The sequence below is a fragment of the Phasianus colchicus genome, chromosome 1, assembly GCF_987193195.1.
Source record: "Phasianus colchicus chromosome 1, bPhaCol1.hap1.1, whole genome shotgun sequence".
Lineage (NCBI taxonomy): Eukaryota > Metazoa > Chordata > Aves > Galliformes > Phasianidae > Phasianus > Phasianus colchicus.
In genome coordinates this window covers 149,107,665-149,134,042 of record NC_143436.1, presented here as the reverse complement: position 1 = coordinate 149,134,042, position 26,378 = coordinate 149,107,665, and the positions used below count along the sequence as shown (strand labels likewise).

The following is a 26,378-nucleotide window of genomic DNA, read 5'->3' as shown; positions in this document are numbered from 1 at the left end:
GAATAATAAATTCCCTTATGTAATCTCCAAGTGGTGTTTTATATATCACAGAAAACAATTTTCCTTTTTTTTGCAATGTATAATCCTTTCCATTGAGTGTCTCCCTTTTTCTGTGTGTGTCTCTCTTTTTTTGGGGGGGGAGAGGGAGGGGGAGGGGAGATGAGACTACTACTGCTGTGCTGGCTTTCATATTTACCCATTTTGCATTAGTCTTTGTTGAAACTCATCTGGTTGGGTGTGGGACAAACTATCAAATTTAACAAGGCTGCTTTCAATTGGCTGCTCTGGGAACAGACTTAGTAGAGTCTGTGACGATAAAACAAGGGAAAATGGTTTCAAGCTCAAAGAGGTTAGATTCAGATTGGATATAAGGAAAAAGTCTTCTACAGTGAGAGCGGTGAGGCACTGGAACAGGTTGCCCAGAGATGTGGTGGATGCCCTGTTCCTGGACACTTTCAAGGTCAGGCTGGTTCAGGTCCCTTTCAACTCCAAGGATTCTGTGATTCTATGATTCTATGAATTGAATTGGTTCTTTAATGAGCTTGAAGCTACTTCCATATCTCTTTAAATATTTGTAAATACACTTTCTTGTGTATCAGCTGAAGAAAAAACTGATTTGAAATTATTATTTGACAAGTCCTTTTAAATTTACAGGTGTTTATAAATTTAATGTTTAAAGAATTGTGCAAGCATCTTTCTAATTATCAACTTTAGTCTGTAATTCTCAAGACTGTTCATGTTTTCCCCTTCCAAGTTGTGTTGGACTTCTCTCTTGAATTCTGTAAAATGATGAAATGTATGTGTGAAATGAACAAAACTTTAAGTTGCTGCTGTAACTCTAATGCTCTGATGTCTAGGAAGTCTTGCAAAGAACCCAAGGCTACAGTGTAGAAAGAGACAATTAGTCGCAGATGAAGAACAAAACATTTACAAAGAAAACAATACAGTATTTCTCCATTATCTGCCTATGTTGTAAATAGCAGTAATTCTCCACTGTTCATTCCTAACAGTCTCATTAATGTGCTTTTCCTGTTCTGCAGAAAAAAAAATCTTATTTTAATTAATGTTTTTTTTTTTTTTCCTGGTATTCAAGAACTTGAACTTAGGGAATCCTTTAAAGTTTCATACACCTCTGCACTCTCTCACATATTAAAATACGTTTTTTGTTGCACTAGAAGTATGATATTTAGCCAGTGTCAGTTAAAAGATGTAAGAGCTTGCTCAAGTGCTTGGAAATGCCGAAATGTTGGTGCTCCCTCTTGTGGTTTTATTGAAAGAAGGAAAATCACATTAAACCAAATGTGGGGATATCTCGGCGTATGTTGCAGGAGCTTGGCTGGATGTTGTTATAAGTTAAAAGAAGAAGCTAATGTGACCTGGAGATATCTTCATTTTTACCTGCTAAAGGATCAAAAAGTGCCAAAGCCCAGAGCTGCCTGGTAAGAAGAACGTTCCTTTCCCTTGCAGCAGGCAGTGACTGGCTGGCAGCACGAGGTGCAGAACAGGATGTGATGTACTGCTCTTACTACGCTCCTCGGACTGACACGCAGCTATCTATCTACCTGAAAGTATCACGCATCCTTTGCAAGTTTTGAATCTGAATCAGAAAATGTTGTAGACTTGATGATTTATGTTTCTGGATAAATTTTGGGTAGTTTGAAGTTGTAATCAGTTGCTGCAAACACTTGTGACTTCAGGAGTTTGTTTCTCAAGGAACATATGCACTTGTTCATTCCCAGGGAACCAACTATAGCCTTTTTTTTTTTTTTTTTTTTTTAAGAACATATTTTCAGTTGTTCTGCCATCTTCTTGTAGCTTTTGTTTAGAGCCATTGGACTTCTGTCCATTTTTTTTCACCAGTGTTCAAGGGAATTTAAGGGATGGTGGCAAATTTGTGATAGCTAGATTTGAAGGCTATCAGACTGATCAGTAACTGAAATATGCGTTAAAGAAAATTAGTTTTGTGTTCCAACATGAACTACAGCCACTCTAATAACTTACAGTCTGAGAGACTGTGTCCTAGTCTAGTGAATGGGAGTGGCACACTGTTAACAGGAAATCCTGGATATATGTTTATCAAAAGCATACAGTGCACAAACATGAAAAAATTAGGTGTCAAATAAAGGGCAATTTTCAGACTCCTGGTTCTGATTCCCTGCTAGAGCTGAGTCTAAGCCATGGCGGTTTTGTATCCAGAAGTGTTTTCTTCCTTCTCACTCTAGGTACATACATAAGAACTAGTGAAAGCAAACTACAGGCACATTGCACAACTAGAAGATGCTCATCTTTTCAGAGTATTTTGCAACAGCATGTGACCAAAACTGGAGCAGCAGATCTCAGGATTCCTGAGGCCTGTTTCTGGCATGGTGGAACAGTTTAAAGATATGGCACAATTAATCACTGTGACTTAATGTTATCTGATTTGGAGTATGCCAGAGCACCGTGCGTTCAGTTTGTTTCAGTCATGTCACTGCCAGACTTTTCTGCTGGCCTGAAGCTGGTGTGAACTCCTGCAGTCTGGGAGATAGACCAGTTCTGGTACCTAATATAGTATACGTGTAACACCTCTATGTGTCCCAATACTGTACACTGTAAACTTAAATGGGACAGCACATCATCTTTGTCAGTACCATGGTGTCAGTACTGTGTCTCTGCCACTAGTGAATACCAGGCTCATGTGTGTTAGCATCTTAGATTATTTAGATCAGATAGATCTGTTCATCTTTTTGTCTCTAATTATTATCTTTTCTTGTGCATATGTATGCAATGGAAAAAAGTATTTCTGTGAATATCTGTGTTCACCCATAGATATATATGCATACATAATTGTACACACACACATATGTACATACATACATACTTGTGTGCTTGTGTGCATACCTCCTTTTTTCAATCTTCCTTCATTTTTGTAGACAGTCATGATACTTACCAAGTCCAAATCTACCTGTACGGTACCTCTGTCTTCTGCAGGACTGTTTGTGATTGCTTTCACTCAGCAGTCTTCTCTCATTCAGTCAAATTCCTGTTTGCTACCAATTTTGCATATGTTACTTTTATTTCAGTCTTTAAATTAAATGAGTGATTTAAATCTAAGTTTAAATTAAAGGAGTGATAATCAGATTTCAGAATAATGAAGAAATGAGATAATTTTAGTATAAATGATGGACTCAGAAATAACCATTATTGCAGTGGTGAAAAGTCTCAAAGGATGTGACTGATTTGCCCTATTGAACACGCTAACGTAGAGAACAGTGTCCCACTGTTACTGATACAATGCTCACATCATTGTCCAGTCCTCTTTAAATGCAAAGGTTTATGATATTCAAGTTTTCCCAGCAATGTGTAGCCAGAGATGTTCTACTGAATCGCACCACGCAAAGTCAAACTGCCATAAAGTTCATGGGTGGCACTAATTGCAATTTAACTGCATGGTTATTACAAGAGCTTTTAATTAACCCAGTCATCATACTGTGGCATACAAATTGTGCATAATAACAGCATGCTGAGTATAATGACAATAGGTTTGTCTGAACTGTGAAAATCAGGAGTTCCATAATTTTCTGAGATTTCCTTTTAAGCCTTTACATATTGTTCAGTATTTTTTTAAGAACGTTTGACCAGAGGAGGGGGAAAGAAAGCAACTAGTAAAATGCATGGACTTGTCTGTTTTAAAATGTTACAGCAGCTTTTAGTTCTTCCTGAAATTCAATTAGATTTGTAATTCTCTTTTGAATAATATTTTGAGGCTTTTTTTTTTTTTCAGTCTCACTTTCCTCAGGATATTTTCTGTTCCCTCTGAGAATCATTTCATACTGTTAGTTTATTTATTTATTTGTTTGTTTGTTTGTTTGTTTTTAATTTGAGGTCAGGAAATGCTCCTTTTGTGGAAATGTTTCAGTGGAAGTGGCAGATGATAAGAATACATTCTGGTCAGATATTGCTGCAAAATGATCATTCATGTAGCGAATGCACTCCCCTTTTCTCAAAGTTATGATTCTGGTCTTTGTCTCTGAAGAAGGGCAGTAATAGCACTGGATGGTTTTGGATGACTTTTTTTTTGCTTGAAATGTTAACTTTGCAGCCCAAAGACTGAAACGACGTGTCTAATGGATGTTATAGTTCTTCTGAAAGCAGTGTAAATAAACTAAGTGGCATTATAATTGTGCCATGTACTCATTCTGGAGACTTGAAGAATGCATCTTCAAACTAAGAAGACATTTATTAGACATTATAGATATTATAGATATTATTATACATTATTCTATTTATTTATCTATCTATCTATCTATCTATCTATTTATTTATTTATTTATTTATTTATTTATTTATTTATTTATTAGTGTATCATCAGCTTTCTACTGGGACATGAAAGTCTGACATTTCCGTTTTAAAATATTTGGCTCACAGACACAGTGGGCACCTGAAGGCAAAATAATACTGTATGACCTTTTCATGGGCACAACAGCAGCTCACTGAAGACACTGTGCTGGTGAAGAAGGCTAAAGTCTATTTGCCACTCGTGTACAGTTAGGAAGGGTTACCAACCACTAGATCAGGCTGCCCAGAGCCACATCCAGCCTGGCCTGGAATGCCTTCAGGGATGGGGCATCCACAATCTCCTTGGCAACCTGTTCCAGTGTGTCACCACCCTCTGAGTGAAAAACCTCCTCCTAATATCTAACCATTCCCCATTGTCTTATCACTATCAACCCATGTAATCAGTTAATAGATAGCATTTTGAAGCAACCATATAATATATATATAAAATGGGCTTTGTCCATACCAGGCACTGTGGCCATAAAAACTTCTGGTTTTCTTTATATGTTCATTTCAGTCAAAGTAAAATGTAGTGACTATTTTAAATTGGCTCTGAATTCTTCTGTCTTCCTTTTTCTTTTACTAGGTTGACTATGTATTGAAACCAAGGTTTAATAAATCACATGCAGTATTAGTTTTTCAGTACAGCATGCAAACAAGATATGTACTGTTTGTCTGCTTAATATCTTGCCTGATGTGATCCTCAGCATGAAGTATCTCTTATTTAATAAATATGTATGGCATTAATTACTTTTCTTCTTATTATTCGAGGAGGAATAATGAGCTATGAACATGGATTGATATCCTCTATAGCAGAAAATGCTCAGTATCACATTTAAAAGTTCATGTGAATTCATATGTATTGAAATGTAGATCAGAAAACCAGACATATAAAATCAGTTAGTATTTTCAGTGTCTATGGTCTGAATCATTAAACATGCATCTCGGATCATTAAATTTACATCTTCCAAAGTTGTAATGCAAGTTTCCATCATGCTAAGTGTTCACTGTATGCTCTGAGTAACTGTGGTGAACATGCCATAATAATTTATCAACCCCATAAGAAATCACAGAGTTCAGTGCATATTTAAAAATATGATTGGAGTTTATTACTGAAAAATGGAAATATGCTGCTGTTCATTACATGTCTTGATCTTTGAGGTTGCTGTTTCTGTCTGCATAGCTGTACATTTTCTTGACAGGAAGGGAAAAAACCACCATCAATAAAACACATTTTGTAGCTTGCTTATTCATCTTGTATTCCTTCAAAAGGAGTGATTTCATTTATATTTTTCTTGTACAAAATGAAATACAATTGTATGTTTTCTGCTTTCTCTGTGGGCACAGTGTTGACAAGTATGATAATTAATGATATTTTTCTTAGCTAATCTTCATGATGTGTCCACAGATTTTCATGTTAAAATGGACTTAAACAGAATAAACAGAATAAGGAGATACAATATATATATATATATATTCTTACATATGTTCTTTAACATATCTTTTTTAATACTTTAATTTTTCTTTTCTTTAATGTCTGTTTTCCTCTTAGGTGAACAAGGTATGTGGCCCACCTGTAAGGAAGCCTACACAGTCTCCACATTGCTCTTTCGATCAGAACAAATATAACCAGGAGCTGAAAATGTTCTCAAAAGACAGTGAGGAAACCCTTGCCAGCAGAAGAAAGTAAGACATTAGTTTTATAGCCAGAAAGAAGGAATAAAGTAAGCCATTAATTTCACAACAGAATAGATTATATTCAGAGGAATGCATGAAATAATGAAGGGAAAGAGATACAAAAGAGAAATTTGCTTTGGCTGGCACAGAATTTCATCAGTCAATATCTATTCTACAGGCACTTTTTTTTGTGGTTAAGCAGTTGGTGTTTACCAGTTGCTAGCACACTGAAAATATAAAATTGTATTCTAATATCTGAGTTCATCTGGGACTGTTCCATGATGTAAAAATGTGGTGTCTGAGCTGACCTCAGGGGGAACAAGGGACATCAGAGGAGTGGACAGTAAAAAACAATGAAGCTTGGGGAGAGGGGGGATCGAGGGGGAAGGGAGAAGAGATTTTGAGATCCACTGGCACATATTTCAGTTTAGCAACTTTATAGTTCATTTCACCTTCACTTGCTACCTCCTGGATCATCTCCTTCCTTATTTGTCACAATCACTTTATGTTTTTCTTTATATTCCCATGGCAACTCTAACAACTCCTCAAGGAGAAGAGCAACTTCAGCAATTGCTTACAGCTTGCTTTTAAGGAAGCACAGTTCTCCCAGTCAACCACTTTATTTACCTGCTGTATACCTCCCAGCCACATTCACAAGTTTAGCAGGAAAGAGCAGGCTTCTCCCAAATGGTGCAGACTTGATCAATGACAGTGATTGTAAGAAAAGGAAATGAACAAAAGGATTCCATGAAATGTTCCCTAATTTCTTCATGTCCAGCTGCAGATGAAAGTTTATATTTTGGAGTATGTGTTGGACTGTCTCTGTCTGAACTTTTCCTAAATTATTTTCACTATCAGACAGTTTTAAACTTCAGCATCCCAAGCAGATAATTTCTAGCACTATGTGGTACATGAAGGAAAGGAAATTCCACTTTGCTTCTGACTGTAGGAATTGTCAGATGGACTTCACGCAATAACATACAATCTTAAAAATATTCAATGCTTTTTCCTCCAAAACCTAGCTAGGTTTTAGCAAGGAGAATGAAACTGTAAGCAAACAAACAAACAAAAAAGAACATTTCCAAATAAATAGATGAGAAATATTAGTAGCTTCCACTGACTATAACTGCACATTTGTGCTCGACTGCCTGTAATTACATGCTGTCTGATCTAGAAGATGATGTGAAAATTTACATTCAGACCATCTGCTTTTCTAACTACTTTGGTCGGACATATACAGGTGTTGAAATCAGTTATGTATGTATCAGTTATGTATGGAGTTGATTGGATCGATTGATTGTACAAAAGAAATTCCAGCTATTTTCTGTGAGAAAACTCTAATTTTCATCCAGAACATAAACCCAACACATAGTTAAAGGTTGTCCTACTCAATGTGAAATGGAAAATGCAACTTTGGGGACAGAAAAGTACAGGTTATAACTATCTATGATTGGGGGAGCACAGATAAATCATATTTAATCATATTTAATAAATCATAATTAAATCATATTTAAAATATATTGCACATATGCAGTTTTTTTAACGATGCAGTCAAAAATGACTCTCTCTACCTGATATTTTCAGAACTGCAGTTTTAGATATGCTAATACAAACAACTTGCATTAAATAGTTATAGTAGTTATGAATCCCTGTGCTTTGTGTATTCTGGTATTCTAATGATAGACTGCATATAATACTCATGTTTTACCTCTGTTAGTTTTTAGTAAACATTAATTAAGAATTGAATTCCTTATGCCATTTTAGATCTAAGATAACTAAACATTGGGAAATGTCTAGAACTTTTAAATTTTTTTTTACAACTCCAAGTGCCATTAAATAAGGTAAAATAAACTGAAGATTGTTGATTTATAGAGCAGTGATGTAGTAGGCGTGGCGAGGAAACGGTATGTGACGGGGTCAGGTTTCCTATGCTCAGGGCTTGCCAAACGCTGCCCCACAATAGGACAGCAGGTAAGCAAGGGGTGTGGACAAAGCGGGACAAGAATATTTAAGTGCCTACCACATTTTAATAAACGCCATTTTGCCTCACGCACTCTGGGGTCTGTGTGAGCATTTGGTCCCGGCCCGGTTGGGGTCGGTTTCGCTGGCAAGTGGCGCCCTCGGTCGGCAGAGGACGAGCAATGAGAGACTACTACTACAAGTGGTGACCCCGACGTGATCTGCCTATCGAGGGTTAACCACCCGGCGTGCCCGTGAAGCGGAGAAGAGCCTGCGGAGTGGCGGCAGGTCGCTCACGGAAGACACATCGCGGAGAAGAGCCTGTGAAGTGGCGGCAGGTCGCGTGTGTAACCATGGAACAGATTATTAAGGTACTTTTGCAGTTTTGTAAGGACTACTGCGGCAAAAATACCCCTTCAAAGAAGGAGGTAGCCGCGGTGCTTTCGGTTTTAAAAAAGGGAGGGGAGCTGGACTCCCCTCAGCAAGTGCTGGATTCGGGTAGGTGGGATTCGCTCACCTCGGCTTTATGCCAACGCGCCATGAATAACCAAAAGGCTGCTGAACTTAAAACCTGGGGCTTGATACTTGGAGCCCTTAAGGCGGCTAAAGAGGAGGGTAAGCTTAAGGTGGAAAAAGGGGTGGAAAGGGCTCCGGGGGGCGGGTCTTTGCTACCTTGCAGTACTGACGACCAAAGCGTGGCGGACAAGATGGCGACGGTCGCCGCGGCGAAGGGCGGGGAAGAGGAACTCCCGACCGCATGTCTACCAACCGCTCCGCCCGCTCCGCCCCCGCCCTACCCTCCGCGGTCGTTATATCCTTCTTTGGAGGAAGAAAAGGCAAGGGCGGGGCTTCGTCCCAAAGGGGGGAGGGACGGGCGTCTGCTGACTGATTGGGCTAAAGTAAAGGAGGAGGCACAAGACCGGGGCCTTGCGAACCCGGAGGCATTTCCGGTAGTGATTTCCGATGATGATAACCCGATCTGGGTCCCGCTGGACCCGAAAGCGATAGCGAGGGTGCTTGAGGCAGTTGAAAAGAAAGGATTGAAGTCCCCCCTGACAATGAACGCCTTGGAGACATTAATATTGCCGGGACCCCTGTTACCATACGATATTGAGAATCTGATGCGCATGATTTTGAAACCGGTGCAGTATACGCTTTGGAAGGAGGAATGGCAGGCTAGACTTAGACAAATGCTGGTTACAGCCCAGAACGATCAGGGGAATCCGCTTCACGCGTCTAACCTGCAGAGATTGACGGGTAGTACGCCGGGTATGATCACTGCACATGCCCAGCTTGCGGAGCTGAGGCCCGGGGAACTAATAGCCACTACAGACGCTGCCCTTGAGGCGTTCAGAAGGCTCGCAAGAAATGCTGAGCCGTCTACTCCGTGGACGGAGATTGCACAAGGTCCCACTGAATCCTTCCAGGATTTTGCGGATAGGTTGATCAAGGCAGTGGAGGGATCGGAGCTGCCTAGGGCAGTGCACGGCCCCGTGATCCTGGATTGCCTCTATCAAAAGTCGAGCTCGGACGTACGGGCTCTATTACGGGCGGCGCCAGACAGGTTCCACACCCCCGGTGAGGTCCTTAAGTATGTGATGGACAAGCAAAAGTCTCAATCATCAGTGGCAAGCGAGGTTGCTGCAGCGGTAGCTGAGGTGATGCTAGCGCATGGGGTTGCCGGGCGGCAGAGTCCAGATCGCCCGCCTGGGCCATGCTTCAGGTGCGGTCAATTAGGTCATTTCAAGGCACAGTGTAAGAGCAACGGGGGTATAGTGTGCCAAATGTGCGGGAGGAGAGGTCACACTGCACCGCAATGTAGAGCTCGTGGGCTGCGATCTCGAGGTAGGGGGGATGAGGGTCCCTCTTACGATTCACGGGATTCTCAGGAAAGGCGGGCTTTGGATCTAGGCCTGCCACTAGCTGCGCTATCGTTGAGCTGCGGGGAGCGCCCCTTGGTGAAGATTACAGCCGCAATTACGGAGCTTCCCGCTGGCTCCCCAGGGCCGCGATCTATTTTCCTTACCGCCCTGGTGGACTCAGGAGCGGATGTGACGGTTTTTGCGGAGTCCGACTGGCCGCCCACGTGGCCAATGGGGGCCACTCAAACTATAGCGGGAGTGGGGGGAACTGCTCCAACGCGGAGGTCAGCCAAGCAGATCGAGATAATCGTGGTCAACAGAGACGGTTCCCTGGAGAAGCCCGTCCTGCTGACCCCGCTGGTAGCGCAGGTACCGGGAACCCTGTTGGGGCGAGATTACCTGCGGGGTGTGTCTGCTCGGATAACAAATTTATAGAGGGGGCCACTGTCTGCCGGTTATCAGCGCGCTATGCAATCCCGCTGCGCTGGAGGCAGGACGTGCGACCTGTCTGGGTAGATCAGTGGCCCTTGCCGGTTGAAAAGCTTGAAGCGCTTAAAGCATTAGTTTCACAAGAGCTCCGTTTGGGGCATATAGAACCCTCGCTTAGCCCGTGGAACACCCCGGTGTTCGTCATAAAAAAACGATCGGGTCGATACCGCTTGTTACATGACTTGCGTGCAGTCAATTCCCAGCTAATACCCTTCGGTACAGTCCAACAAGGAGCCCCTGTTTTGTCGGCTGTCCCAGAGGGTTGGGGGGTGGTGGTTATCGACCTGAAGGACTGCTTTTTCTCTATACCCCTTGCCAAAGAGGACCGGGAAGCCTTCGCATTTTCGGTCCCAGCTCCCAACAACCAAGGCCCAACCCAGCGGTATCAATGGAAGGTTCTTCCGCAGGGTATGGCCTGCTCTCCCACGATTTGCCAGCTAGTAGTGGATAGGGTCTTAAACCCTGTCCGGCAGACATTGGAACGGTCCCTTTTGATGCATTATATGGACGACCTGCTGCTAGCCTCTGCAACCTCGCAGGAACTCCAAGCTCTAGAAACACAGGTGATAGCTTCCCTGACATCCGCGGGCTTCTCGATTGCAGGGGAAAAAATTCAGAGGGGGAGTGGAGTGCAGTTTTTAGGATATCGGTTGGGGTCAACGACAACTACCCCAGCTGGTATCAATATCGCGCCCCGAGTGCGTAACCTGTGGGACGTGCAGAAGCTCGTTGGAGCCCTCCAATGGGTGCGGGGAGCCTTGGCGATTCCCCCGCGCCTCATGCAGCCCTTCTATGAGCAGCTTAAGGGCTCTGACCCGAATGACCCGCGGTCATTCACACCAGAAATGGAGGAGGCGTGGAAAGAGATAATTGGTTCCTGCATGCAATCCGCTCTGTCGCGATACAATCCAGATGAAGGGCTGGAAGTGGCCGTGTGCCGATGCGAAAAAGGGGCGGCGGCAGTTATAGGCCACGACCTTGACGCAAGGCCAAAACCACTGTGGTGGCATTTCTCTGTCCAGCCATCTCGAGCCTTCTCTGAGTGGCTAGAAATACTGGCTCGGCTTTTGCGAAAGAGCCGGAATACCGTCGTTCATGTCTTCGGCAAGGAGCCGGCAACCATCTTCCTTCCATCGTCCTTCCGGGATACTCAGCCATTCCCGGATGCAATTGTGCTCGCCCTGGAGGGGACAGGGGCGTCCATTAGGTATTGCACCTCCCTCCCCATCTTCGAACTGGCCAGGCCTTTAAGCTTGTCCCTGCGGTGTAGGGTGCAAGACTCGCCCGTGGAAGGGCCTACCCTGTTTACTGATGCGTCATCATCAACAGGCCAAGGGGCGGTGGTGTGGGAAACAAATGGCCGCTGGGAGTCCACAATCTTCACAGATCCTAGTGCCAGTGTCCAGATGCTTGAGGTCAGGGCTGTTGCGATGGCAATCGCTTATTGGCCTTCCCTTCCCTGCAACATAGTCACAGATTCAGCTTTTGCGGCTAAGCTCGCTTTGAAAATGGGCCAAGAAGGTATCCCTAGTACGGAAGCAGCGCTTATTTTAGAAGATGCTCTGAGCACCCGAGTGGAGCCTATAGCAATTTTACATGTGAGAAGTCATTCGGAGGTACCAGGATTCTTCACGGAGGGTAACGCCAAGGCAGATGCCGCGGCAGGTATTCGAGTCTTCACATTGAGAAAGGCGAAAGACCTCCATACTAGGCTCCATATCGGGGCGAGAGCACTGGCTCGCGCCTGCGACATTCCTGTTGCATCTGCGAGGGATGTGGTGAGGGCCTGTCCTCACTGCAACACGGCCCCAGCTATAGGGGCTGGAGTAAACCCTCGAGGCCTAGAACCGCGGCAGATTTGGCAGACAGACTTCACCTGGGAGCCGAGTCTTTCCCCAAGGCCATGGTTAGCAGTCACTGTGGACACGGCATCGACCATGATTGTGGCCACGCAACACGCGAAGACTAGCTCTACTGCAGCCCAATCCCATTGGGCGGTGGCAATCGCAACCCTTGGGCTACCAGAGCAGATCAAAACGGACAATGGGTCCTGCTTCACATCGCACTCCACACAGCGCTGGCTTGCGTCCTGGGAGATCAGACACGTTACAGGTATTCCAGGGAATTCACAAGGGCAAGCCATCGTGGAGAGAGCCAACCGTTTGCTCAAAGAGAAGATTGCGGTTCTTAGGGAGGGGGAGGGATACAAGAACAAGATCCCTGTATCAAGACACCCAGAGATACTAGCGAAAGCTTTGTTTTCCCTTAATCACTTTGAACGGGGAAATGCCAGACGGACCCCGGTGGAGAGCCACTGGCGGCCTACTGTCCTAGAAGAGGGCCCCCCAGTGAAAGTTAAGACAGAGACGGGGACATGGGAGTCAGGCTGGAAAGTTTTAGTCTGGGGTAGGGGGTACGCAGCAGTGCGGAATGCAGACACTGGGAGCGTCATCTGGGTGCCAGCTAGGAAGGTAAAACCTGACTTGTCTGAGAAGGACCAGTAACGGGGGACACTGAGTTTCTTGCAGGAACGGAGTGTTATGGAGCCATCCGGAGGGAAACTTGGTCAGTCGGAAGGAAGAATGTCGGCCAGGGTAAGGACGCGACCGAGGATGCAGCCAACGAGAAATTGTGTCTTCCTTCTCAGTATAAGCCTTGTGGTCGTTCTTTCGGTGCAGGGGTCGGAGTGTGCTCACCTCATATCGCAGCCAGGGAATTTATGGGTTACTTGGGCAAATAAGACGGGCCAAAATGACTTTTGCCTTAGTTTACAATCGGCAACATCGCCTTTTCGCACCTGCCTAGTAGGTATCCCTCAATACACGTTAGAAGCCTTTGCGAGGTACACCACAAACCATTCTGCTTGCCGTAACGACACCGATCTAGCAAGCCAAACGGCATGTTTGATAAAATCTCTGAATGTGTCTCTCCCATGGGATCCACAAGAATTAGATATCTTGGGGTCGCAGAAGGTACAAAATGGGTCGCATAATGGCACGCGTACCTGTATTACCTTTGGGTCAGTGTGCTGGAAGGAAAGTAACTTTATTACCTGCGACTTGTTTGATGGGGTATTCGACGGCTCCGAGGGATTGAAAGGACAACTGCAGGCCTTAATTGCCCGGTGGGCAGGCACAGATCCGCGGCTGAAGCCATACAACGAGACCTCTTGGACTGTGGTCAGTCCTGTGAACACGGAGGCTTTCTCCATTACTTCGGGTTATTGCAGGTATACCAAAAATGAAACACGGGTCTTCACAGGGCGCAATACAACCTGCTTGTCAAAGGGTGGGGTCCTTTCTAAATCTAGCGGTAGATCCTCATTTAATTGTACGGCAGTTTGGGACTTTTATGGGTATGGGTTCACTTTCAAACGGGGGGTCAACGAGGTGCTATGGAATAACAAAACGGCTAAGGCGTTGCCCCCTGGAATCTTCTTGATTTGTGGGGATAGAGCCTGGCAGGGCATCCCGCACAATGCCTTAGGGGGACCCTGTTACCTAGGGGAACTGACATTACTGTCTCCGAATTTCACGACATGGATGCAGTATGGCCCGAGCATCACGGGTCACCATCGTCGCCGAAAGCGTTCGAGCCCTCTCCCGGAGAATTGTAACGATGAGGTAGAGTTATGGAGTGCCACAGCACGGATATTCGCATCATTTTTCGCCCCTGGGGTTGCTGCAGCACAGAGCTTGGCTCAGATAGAACGCCTAGCATGTTGGTCAGATAAGCAGGCGAATTTAACAACATTAATATTGAATGCGATGCTAGAAGACACAAACAGCATTCGGCATGCGGTGCTGCAAAACAGAGCAGCCATCGACTTCTTGCTCCTGGCACAGGGGCATGGATGTGAAGACCTAGAAGGAATGTGTTGCTTCAATCTTAGCGACCACAGTGTATCCATCCATAAAGCGCTGAGAGCCCTGCGAGACCATACAAAGAAGATCCAAGTGGAGGACGACCCCATCGGGGACTGGCTGAGAAGTGTGTTTGGCAACTTTGGAGGATGGGTTGCGAAAATTATTAAGGTAGTTGCGCTAGTATTGCTCGCAATAATTTGTATTGCGGCCATTTTGCCGTGCATAATCATGTGTTTCCAGAATTGCCTCACAAGGATCATGTGGCAAGTTATGGACCAACGGATTCTGTATCACAAAACGAAGGAACAGTTGTGAGAGATGTACTCGCGTTGCGATCGCGCTGTTACGGGATATTCCTGAGCATAGGGAGGGGGAGATGTAGTAGGCGTGGCGAGGAAACGGTATGTGACGGGGTCAGGTTTCCTATGCTCAGGGCTTGCCAAACGCTGCCCCACAATAGGACAGCAGGTAAGCAAGGGGTGTGGACAAAGCGGGACAAGAATATTTAAGTGCCTACCACATTTTAATAAACGCCATTTTGCCTCACGCACTCTGGGGTCTGTGTGAGCATTTGGTCCCGGCCCGGTTGGGGTCGGTTTCGCTGGCAAGTGGCGCCCTCGGTCGGCAGAGGACGAGCAATGAGAGACTACTACTACACAGTGAGTACAGAATTTGTTGATTCCACTCTCCTTTTTGCCTGCGGGTCATAGACAACTCAGTATACTGTGATATTCTAAACACGAAAAAATAAGTATTTTAATTTTTCACAGCAGGAATTGGTCTCCCAGGAAGAGACTTTCAATAAATAAGCAAACAAATTATAAACATAAATATCACTATTCAGTTACAAAAATACTAACTAAAAAAAACCACTAATTTGTTTTGATTTCAGTATAAAAACTTACCATTAGCTCTGGGCATCTTGGCAATTATTCAAAATAGCAATACATAATTTATAACTTAGCAGCATAGGGTGATAAAATTAATGTCATTTTTCAGACAGTAATTTAAATATCTTCTAAATATTTAATGTCTACATCTTAAACTCATCCTACCTAAATCTTGAATTGCTCCATAACTCTAACCAGTATTCTCTCTATTACTTGTAAAACTGTGTTGTGGACAGATTGATAGTGCTGAAAAACATGACAATAACCACCTATTTTTTAATTTGGTATGCTTTAAAAAGAAGAAAAAAAAAAAAAAAGAGTACAAGTACATTTCTACAAGTGTTACATTGCAAACTGCATCAGAACTATGCAAGAAAATTTCAGAGTGGAGGAAAATAATTCCTGTTCCAAAGCATGAACAAATTGTTTTGTTTAATTTTCACAAATGCAAGTATGAACTCTGTTAACTACTGAAATGTATCTGAGGGAATCAAACTTAGGTAACAGAAAATTGGCTGAAAAATCATTGGAAGCAAGAGACAATATTAGAAAAAGCATATTCTGTGTCTTCTTGTAGAAATGCACAACTGCAGTAGTGCATAATACTGTTGATTGACACTATCAATTGCTTCCATTTTCCTCTATGCAGAGAATTTATCAGCCACCTTTGCCTCTACAGAGCCTTTTATGGTGGCCTGGCTGATCAGCTGTGTGGTAATGAGTTGGCAGCTGCTGATGGTCTGCCATGTTGGAATGGAGAAGATGTTGTAAAAAGGTACCTTTTCCACTCTGTTTTGTCTTTCTTTCTTTTTTCTTTTTTTTTTTCCCTGTATTTTTCATTTCTCTAAAATAGCTTCCCTGTGGAATTAAGTGCATTATTTCCCTGAGTATGTGTCAAAAACAGATTGAAAAACAAGCCAGAATGGGTTTCTTAGGCTTCATCTGAGAACAGTAAAAAAAATCTGTCTTACTGATCCTCAGACATTTCTCTTTCGAATTTATGGAGCTTAACTATACTCTGGTTAGAAGAAGATTGACTCACATTTACAAAATGTGGAATTTTTATTTTTATTTTATTTTTATTTTTTTTGTGTGTGTGTGTGTGATCTTTATACAATGCTTCTTTTAACACAGAGTTTGTGGTAAGGGTCTAGAGATACTTACTTAAATTTTTCTTTAGCTCTGAAGTATGAACCAGTTTCTTTATATATGTGGTTTCTCAGGTGAAGGCTCTAAATTAAAACACTAAGATAAAATATTTTAAAGGTGAAATGTGTTATTTTACATATGCTCTTCCTGGCAATGCCAATAGCAATAGCAAAAAAAAAGAGAAAAACTAACTACTGTGCTCTTGGATGACTGTGTTTGAAATCAGAATGTTTCACAACTTATAGGATGCTAACGTTTGTGGATGTCAGATGGACTTTCACAGAAATTATATCTATGCTTTATAACTTTCATCAAGAAAACAAGTATTTCTTTCAGCAGATGACAGAGATCTCAGTATTAAGAGGTTAACTGCAATTATGTTTTATACACATCTGTTAATATTAAGTGTAGGTATTATCAAATAAAGTGGCCAAAGGCTGTAAGGTGACCTAATAAAGTGAGAGAGAACTGGTACTAAGCAGAAAAGCCAGTGACAGACTGCATCTTCAACTTGAGTTATGAGAGGCAGGTCCTGCAGAAGCTGGCAGCCCGTGGCTTGGACAGGTACACTCTTGACTGGGTAAGGAACTGGCTGGAGGGCCGGGCCCAGAAAGTGGTATTGAATGGAGCGAAATCCAGCTGACGACCGGTCATGAGCAATGGTCTCCAGGGGTTGGTGCTGGGCCTGTCCTCTTCAATATCTTTATTGATGACCTGGATGAGGGCATTGAGTGCACCCTCAGTAAGTTTGCAGATGACACCAAGTTGGCTGGAAGTGTCGATCTGCCTGGGAGTAGTGAGACCTTACAGAGGGATTTGGACAGCCTGGATAGCTGGGCTGAAGCCAATGGGATGATGTTCAACAAGACCAAATGCCGGGTCCTGCGCTTTAGTCACAACAACCCCAGGCAACGCTACAGGTTTGGGGCAGAGTGGCTGGAATACTGTGTAGAGGAAATGGACCTGGGGGTATTGATTGATGCTTGGCAGAACTTGAGCCAGCAGTGTGCCCAGGTGGCCAAGAAGGCCAATGGCATCCTGGCTTGCATCAGAAACAGTGTTGCCAGCAGGAACAGGGAAGCGGTTGTCCCCTGTACTCCGCATTGGTGAGGCCACACCTTGAGTACTGTGTCCAGTTTTGGGCCCCTTGCTTCAAGAAAGACACTGAGGCCCCAGAGCAGATTCAAAGAAGGGCAGCAAAGCTGGTGAGGGGTCTGGAGCACAGGCCTTATGAGGAGAGGCTGAAGGAGCTGGGATTGTTCAATCTGGAGAAAAGGAGGCTCAGGGGAGACCTTATTGTTCTCTATAGCTACCTGAAGGGAGGTTGTAGTGAGCTGGGGGTCGGCCTCTTCTCTTGTATAACTAGTGGTAGGACTAGAGAGAATGGCTTCAAGCTGCGCCAGGGGAAATTTAGGCTGGACATTAGAAAATACTACTACTCTGAAAGAGTGGTCAGGCAGTGGAATGGGCTGCCCAGGGAAGTGGTGGAGTCACTGACCCTGGAGGTGTTCTAGGAATGTTTGGATGTTGTGTTGAGGGACGTGGTTTAGTGAGAACTATTGGTGATAGGTGGATGGTTGGACTGGATGATCTTGAAGGTCTTTTCCAGCCTTGGTGATTCTGTGATTCTGTATCTGAGTGATGTGGTCTCCTTCTATGACCTCATCTCCTATGACAAGATGAGCTGCTTAGAAGATGGGGGAAAGAGTGTGAATGTTGTCAATGTGGATTTTAGTAAAGCTTTTGACCCCATTTCTCACAATATTTTTCTAGCTGCTCATGGCTTGGATATATGTATAGTTTGAATCACTGGTGAGATGGCACATTGAGTATTATGTCCAGTTTTAGGCCCCTCACTACAGAAAGGACATTGCTGGTGAGGGGACTGAAAAACAAGACATACAAGGAGTGGCGAGGGAGCTGGGTTGTTTAGTCTGAAAGAGATTAAGGGAGACCTTATTACTCTCTACAACTACCTGATAGGTGGTCTCTTTTTTTCTGGTGACAAAAGATGTGAGGAAACAGTTGCAGGTTAGGTTTATATTGGACATGAGAGTGATCAAATTTTGGAAGTGGCTACCCAGGAAAGTGATGGGGTCCCCATCAGTAGAAGTATTTTAAAAGATATATTAACATGGCACCAAGGGACACAGTTTAGTGATGGGACTTAATAAAAGTCTCAAAAGTACATTCAACACACTCAAATTCTGTGAACTTAAACACAAGGGGAATATGTTTGGGCAAGAAGAGCTTCTGCCCCACAGATTGTGCTGAAAGATGATGGTTGAAATGAATTAATGAATCAATCAGATAGTGAAGGGATCTGATGGCACATGAGTAGCACTGGAAGTGGTGATGTTCAGGGACATTTTGAAGGGAAATGAAGATATCAAGCAATGGGAACTTGGACTACAGACAATGATCCTACCCAGTATTCAGGAACATCAAATTAGAAGAGACTAAATGAATACAAATACAAAATACAGTACAAAAACTGGGGCAAGCCTTCCAAAACAATCTTGATGAAACTCAGCATGAGCCCAGGTACAGCATTTTTAGGAAAATTGTGATATACTTGAAGAATACTCCCAAAAGCATTATGAGAGCAATTGAGAATCTAGAAAACTCAGGTTACAAAAAAAAAAAAAAAAAAAAAAAAAAAAAAAAAAAAAAAAAATAGTGAAAGATCTAGATTTGTTTAACATGGAAAAGAAAGAGAAAGAAAGAGTTGATGGGGAAAATTCAAAGTACAAACAAGTTGTTGCTAAGAGGGAGAAAAATATCTATTCTCTGTTTCTAGAGAAACAGATAATGGCTAGAATATGTAGCAAACAAAACATTTAAAATATGGTAAGATTAAATATTAATCTTCTAGTGATGAGGACAATGAGGGACAAAAGTAGACAGTTAAGGGGCTTCTTCCTGCAGGAGGATGTTTAAGAACAGGCAGAAAAAGCACTGACTAATAACTGAGCTAGAGCCATTTTTTTCCATGGAGATGCAAAGGTGAATTGGATGACCTCCTAAGATCTCCTTCAACCTTCTGATTCTGATTCTAGTATTATCTAAATCCTGTTATTCAATTTATGTTATAATGATTCCAGGATACAGTAACATTTTAGAAGCAATAATGGCCTGAGCAGACATGGCTGCTTTCCTCTGTAAATACTGAAGAAAACCTGAGTTTTCTTGTTCACTTTTCTTTTTTTTTAATCCCTCCCTCTCAGCTAGTAGAGTAATAAAGATATTGGTGAATTCAGCCATGCAGCATTCCTAGCCACTGAGGGAGAGGATTGAAAAATCTGCAGTGTACGAATTAATTAAATGTAAATGAATTTTGTTTCAACATTATTCATCTCTGTTTTAACCTTCTATTTGAAAATTGCCTACCATAGCTGTTGTTGACTGAAGTTTTGCATCTGACATGAGAAAGCAATGTCATAGACTACATAATGCTAATGCAAGTGTAGCAACACCTGAAGAGATTGCTAAGTACTTGCTGTGTCTGTTTCTATCTTGAAGCAGCAACAAGAACTGGAAACAGAAGATAGATATGTTTTTAAAAAATCTTTGTTGCTCTTCTTTCTTCTTTACATTGCATTTTTACAAAGGAAGGAAGTTAGGATTTTAACAGCTGCAATATCATATTTCAGTTAAATCTTGTGGCTTTTACCATATTTCATACCACCTAGAGATTATCAAGTATAGATAGGAAAAGGTCAGAAAAATAGAAAAGAAAGTATTGTTGCAATGAAAGCTTGCCTAATGGTTTACATTTCATGTGCTTCTGATAATTCCTTTTTGCTTCAAGTCTTTTTTTTTTTTTTTTTTTTTTTGGTGATTTTTAATAATAAAGCTATATGTGTATTTTGCATCTCAATTCTACTGAAACAGAAATAGATGTGAGAGAAGGAATTAGTAAAATTACATGTGTTGAAGGATTCAAAAGTAATGGGGATTATTAAAAACAGCTAATCAAGTTTGGGAGGAATAATTTCATATGAAATATATATCAAAAGTATCCAAATTAGGAGGAACTAAACAGCATGATTGACTTTAATTGCTGAGCAAGCTGTTAGAAAGTGATTATAATAAGCATCTATCATCAAATGTTTAGCTTTGGCACAGCTCTTAGGCAGGGGAAAATAATTTTCTCCTTCTATTCTTAAGTATTCTGAAACAGAAGTACAATCCTGTATCATTTCTTAGCCAAGAAAACCAGAAAAACCAGATAAATGGTGATATAAAGAAATATAATTCCTCTTAGTTTTGTTGCTGTTGTTTTTTAATTTGAGATAGTTCTTACTTTATAATGATATGATTAAAGGCACCACTTGCCACTTACGTAAAAGATTTGCCTGAGCAACTTGAAATGTAAGAATAGCCCATTGTGGCTTTTACTGCTTTGCCTAATGTGCTACTGCCAACGAGGATCAGCAACAGATGCTTAAAGAAAAGCAATTATAAATATGCACTTCCTAACAACTGGCAAATTTGGCAGTGCCTGCCCCAGAGCTGTGAATGCTCAGTCTTCTTATGAACTCATAAAATTGTAGTACCAGTAGCATTATAAGACAAACTAACCAGAATTATTCATATACCAAGTCAACTTAAGAGGTAAGTAATGGATATTTATAGGTAGATGATTTCTAATGAAAGTGAAAAATTAAAAATATGATTAAAAAATTTATCTTCACAGTTTTGCATTGACCTTCATAGGTCATAGAACTATAGAATTGTTTGAGCTGGAAGGGACTTTTAAAGGTCATCTAACCCAATTCCCCTGCAGTGAGCAGGGATACCCACAGCTAGATCAGGGAGCTCAGGGCCCCATCTTGCCTGGCCTTGAATGTCTCCAAGGGTGGAGCCTCCACCATTTCTCTGGGCAACTTGTTCCAGTGTTTCACTGCCCTTACCATGAAAAACTTTTTTTCTTAGATTCAATCTGAGTCTCCTCTTTTATAGTTTGAAACCATTTCCCCTTGTCCAATTACAACAGACTCTGCTAAAGAGTCTGTCACCTTCCTCCTTCTACCCTTCCTTTAGATACTGAAAGGCTGCTCTTAGGTCTCCCCAGAGTCTTCTGTTCTCCAGGATGAACAGTCCCAGCTCTCTCATCCTGTCCTCATAGAGCAGGTGTTCCATCCTTCGGATAATTTTTGTGGCCCTCCTATGGATATGCTCCAACAGGTCTGTGTCTCTCCTGTACTGAGGACTCTACATCTAGATTCAGTACTCCAGGTGAGCTCTCACCAGTGCAGAGTAGAGGGGCAGGATACTCCCAATTGAAGGATCTTATGGAGGACTGTATTAAAGGACTGTGTTAAAGGTCTCTATTAAATCCAGATGGATGACATCAGCGGCTCTTCCCTTATTCACTAACACAATTCCACCACTATAGAAGGCCAGTAGGGTGATCAGGTAGGACTTCCATTTTCTATTGGGAAAAAATAAAAATAATAAAAAAAAAACCAACCTAAAATCTCAAATATTTTTGTTTTGAACTGTGGCTACCCCAGTAGGGATGCTTGGAAGTTCTCACCAGCATGTGGCACCTGGGCTGTAATGAAGAATCAGGACATCTAATCTGTAAGAATACATGACTCCAAAGCTGCTCTCTGAATTCAGGAGAATTTTTTCGTTACAGTTTATCAATTTGCATTTGGAGAAGTGCTGGTGTCAGGATATATTTTATGTCTAATCAGCAACACCATTAGTTTTATCATCAAAACCATTAGTATTACCACCACCAACCCCAAAAGAAACATCATTAACATCCTATTTTGGTTACAAGAATGAGAGGGTCTCATGAGAATCTTTATCACCATCAATGCAGGAAACAAAAGGCATTTCTGTTTCTGTCAGCAACAAATAATTCAATGATAAAATAATGACATTTGTCTCTTTTCTAGTTTTCTGATATAACTTTTTGTCATCTTATGTTTTGAGAAACCTCAAATACTGTTTTTGATTAGGTTAGTGAATTTGGCATTTAGAGTAGGAATCTAAACTACATCAGAGGAAGACAAAAGGTAGAAGAAGGAATAATATTGATTTGATGATAGATTGTATAAAAACTATGTAGTTTATTTAGTATCTGTAATTCTGATTCCTCGGTCACTTGCTTTTAGGAGATCCAAGTCTGATATCAAGGGAAACAAATTAAATGGCATATAATTCCTTTGCTTAAATTATGTGTGGATTTTGTTCTCTATTTTGTCATGAAGTATACACATAAAAACATTCCTGCTTTAATAACTGTAATATCAGTTTTCAACACTTGCTTAGATAAGATTCATGAAACTTCAAGATGTAATTTGTTTGATTTATTTGAATTTATTTAAAAGCAGTAAAATATATATTTCATTTGATTACCTCTAAATAAATGATCTGTTTTTTCCTTCTGTCTGCTTGAGCAAATATATAGTTTTCTGTAGTGTTTGTTGTAGAAACATTTGAATCATTGGTTGTGCACAGTAGGGTTATAATGGAAGGGTTCAAACACTGGGTTAATTTATTTTTAATAAGTTGATAGTAATTTACAAAATGTGTGGTCTTTTAAACTGAAAAGCATGATTCAAGCTGTGTTGAATAGCTGCATAAATTCTCAGAAGGCAGCTGAAGGATAGAGAAGAGAAAGAACAGTGACCAAACACACAGAATTACTTTGAATTCTGTCATCATAATACCTTCATTCTGGAGTGTTTGATATTCATTTTACACAGCCTCAAAAAATTATATATATATATATGTATATATACTGTATATATTCCAGAATTTAGTATTAGATATCTGATGCCTCTTAGGGGTTTTTCCAGAGAGTTCAGAGCCACTTTTTCATAGTTCATGACAGACAACAGTAGAAGTAAAAAATCTATCACTTTTTGTATAGTATGGCTTGACATTTTTACTTAAGAATTTGCTGCATTCTTCAAAAATAATCCTAACATAAAATAATAACTGTGAATCATTGCAGATTATACCAGACAGAAGATTTTTATATTAGTGCCTCACTAAAGTTCTTGTGAAATAAATTCAGTCTAATTAGATTCAAATTTGAAATACAAGATATTTTTCAAATAATATGTTTAGTGAGATTTTACAATGAGACCCCTTCCATGCAGTGATGTTTTGAAGCATTTCATATTTCTAAAAGCAAATTATTTATCATTTGTAGCCATGGCAGTTTAATACAACAGTTCTCACTGTTATTGTTATATACACGGTTATATATAAAATATTATTTACATAACATTTGAGTTGTGAAAAATCTTAGGGATCCTTTCACTGCAGCGTTCACAGTGGTAATGTATCAGCATGCAGGCTTACCAGTCCAGGCAGGAAACTTCTGAGTGCTGATGACAGCAGAAGTGTTCACCACTACAGCATTTTATAGGTTTTCCTTCCCATCTTAACAATGATAAGTTTTGTCAGCTAAAGACTTTTGGCAGATCTGTAGGTCAGTTTTTCACTGAGCATCCTGCACCAACCAGATCTATACTAGTGAAACTTAAGATTCTTCTGGTTGGGTTGTTTTTTGTTTGTTTGTTTGCTTGCTTGCTTTTATATCTTTACAGCAGGCTTAGTTACTTCTGTTATTTTTTAGCAGATTTAATTTTAGAGACTTGGAAATTGGTTAGGCGTCTTATGGGAAAACCATTGATTTTTTTGTATGTGTCAACTGTGGTAGTTTGCAGTAAGTTATTGTCGATATATAAAGAACTATTTTGCTTTGTAGTCCCAAGTTAGTGGATATTTGGTAGATTATTATGCTTATAGTCTCAATTAATGCCACTTATGTAATATAGTTGATAATGAATTGGTATTCATGTAATTTTATTAATTCATTTCAAAGAATGTCAGTTCATTTTTTATTTTTTATTTTTTTGTGAATGGATATTATCCTTTCCAACTGTATCAAATTCTTCTTGCTGCTTTTTTAGTTAATAGAATCATTATTTCCTCCTCAGTGAAGTAAAACTAATCTTCCATTCACAACTGTGTCTGTGACCATCTACTTCAAAAATACGGTGTTTTCTGTTCTCTTTAATAAAAGTTACAATTTCTTATCATCCTTAGCAGCTCATCTCCTTCTATATTCCTTTAAGATTATATGATGGGAGGCACAAATTGGCTTACATTTGTTATAGAGATCGTTTTGTTCTACTATTGCTATTCTGACACTGCATTCTCAGGGTCTAAGTATTTTTTTAGCACTTGACTACATGTGGACACTCAGGGAAATTTAGACTAAACTAATGAAGCTTGTGAATTCAGAAAACAGTGTTGTTAGCCCATTTTCGATTCAGTTCTTTGAATAACCAAACTGAAGACACTTTGATTCAGAAAGAATTTTAATTGGTATCTCAGAAATTTAATGATGCTTTGCTGGCCTATTTGCATTTGCATCTTTAATATGTTTTAAGTGATATTTTGAGTTTACCCATGTAGAGAAGCACAAATCAGTAATAGTTCTGTATGAAAAAGATTGAAGCTAAAACTAATGAGCAGGTGGCATGGCAAAAATACGGAAATGCCATCTAGATATGCAGAGATGGGATCAGGAAAGCTAAGATGCAAATATAACTAAACCTGGCTAGAGATGTGAAAAATAACAAGAGATTCTACAGGTACATTGGTCAGAAGAAATGGGCAAAAGAGAATGTACCCTGTATGATGAACAAGAAGGCAAAATTGGATTCAACAGATGTGGAGAAGGCTGACATACTCAGTGACTTCTTTGCCTCAGTCTTCACTGGCCATCAGGCTTCTCATGTCTCTTGGGTCCCTGAACTACTATACAAGCATACAAGCAAAATCCCTCCCAGTGTAAGCAAAGAGCAAGTTCGAGACCACATGGCAACACTAAATGTGTACAAGTCTGTGGAATCAGATGATATGCATCCAAGGGTTCTGAAGAAACTGGCTAATATGGTTGCTAAGCCACTCTCCACATTGAAACATCAGGGCAAAGACTGTGGTGTCTGGAAAAAGGGAAATGTCACTTCCATCTTTAAAGAAGGGAGAACGGAAGACCTGGGGAACTGCAGGAATGGTGAGCCTCACCTCTGTGCCTGGAAAAATCATGGAGTAGATCCTCCTAGAAATTAAGGCATGCATGAAATGAGGACGTGATCCAAGACACCCAGCATGGCTTCACCAAGGGCTGACCATGCCTGACCAGTCTGATGTCCTTCTATGTTGGAGTAACACCATCGATGGACAAAGGAAGGGCAACTGATGTTATCTGCCTGAATTTGTGCAAAGCCTTTGACGTGGTCCTTCACCACATCCTTATCTCTAAATTAGAGTGATATGTATTTGAAGACTGGATTCAGAGGATAAGGAATTGGTTGCATGGTCACAACCAGAAAGTTGTGATCAACAGTTCTTTGTCCGGGTGGAGGCTGGTGATAAGTGGTGTCTCCAGGGGCCTGTTTTGGGACCAGTGCTCATCAGTAGTGATGTAAGACAGTGGGATCAAGTGTACCCTCAGCAAATTTCCTGATGTTACCAAGCTGAGTGTTGCAGTTGACACAATATAAGGAAGGCATGCATCCAGAGGGACCTGACGGGCTTGAAAAGTGGGCCCACATGAACATAATGAGATTCAACAGTGTCAAATGCAAGGGGTTTCACTTGAGTTGTGGCAATCCCAGATATGTGTACAACCTAGGGAAAGAACTCATTGAGAGTAGCCCTGTGGAGAACAACTTCAGCGTACTGGTGGATGGCAAGCTGGACATGAGCCAGCAATGTATGCTTGCAGCCTAGAATGGCAACCGTGTCCTGGGCTTCATCAAAAGAGGGCTGGCCAGCAAGGCAAGGGAAGTGATTGTCCCTCTCTACTCTGCTCTCATGAGGCCTCTTTTAGAGTATCTGTAGTGCTGCATTCAGGCTGGGCTCCCCAGCACAAGAAAGATGTGAAGTGGTTGAAGTGGGTCCAGAGGAGGGCCACAAAAATGATCAGAGATCTGGAGCACCTCTGCTGTTAAGATAGGCTGAGGGAGATGGACTTGTTCAGTCTGGAGAATAGAAGGCTCTGAGAAGACATCATTTTGGCCTTCCATTACTCGAAGGGAGCTTATTAGCAGGAAGAAGACTGATGTTTTACATGGTCTGATAGTGATATGACAAGGGAATATAGTTTTAAACTGAAAGGGGGAGAT

General features: G+C 41.5%; 2 protein-coding genes across 10 annotated transcripts in view; both read left to right on the top strand.

Moving 5' to 3' along the window:
• Positions 1 to 26,378, top strand: part of GPC5 (glypican 5) — a 286,321-nt gene that overhangs the window by 109,778 nt on the left and 150,165 nt on the right. For 7 of the 9 annotated variants that reach the window (XM_090130053.1, XM_090130062.1, XM_090130078.1 and 4 more), the window contains 2 exons: positions 5,870 to 6,003; positions 15,710 to 15,835. In XM_090130053.1, coding sequence (XP_089986179.1) covers positions 5,870 to 6,003; positions 15,710 to 15,835 — 260 coding nt within the window. The remainder of the gene's footprint in view (positions 1 to 5,869; positions 6,004 to 15,709; positions 15,836 to 26,378) is intronic. The other 2 variants (XM_090130101.1, XM_090130088.1) reach the window with 1 other exon arrangement.
• LOC149920137 (uncharacterized) lies at positions 7,868 to 14,720 on the top strand. Its single transcript, XM_090130020.1, has 2 exons — positions 7,868 to 10,221; positions 13,110 to 14,720. The coding sequence occupies exons 1-2, from the start codon at positions 8,307 to 8,309 to the stop codon at positions 14,483 to 14,485; spliced, it is 3,291 nt and encodes a 1,096-aa protein (XP_089986146.1). The 5' UTR covers positions 7,868 to 8,306; the 3' UTR covers positions 14,486 to 14,720.

Excerpts from the sequence above, each read along its gene's own strand:
- LOC149920137 (XM_090130020.1), top strand. The coding sequence starts at position 8,307 with ATGGAACAGATTATTAAGGTACTTTTGCAGTTTTGTAAGGACTACTGC. Across the intron at positions 10,222-13,109 it reads GGGGCGAGATTACCTGCGGG|TAGGTATCCCTCAATACACG; the intron begins GTGTGTCTGCTC and ends GCACCTGCCTAG.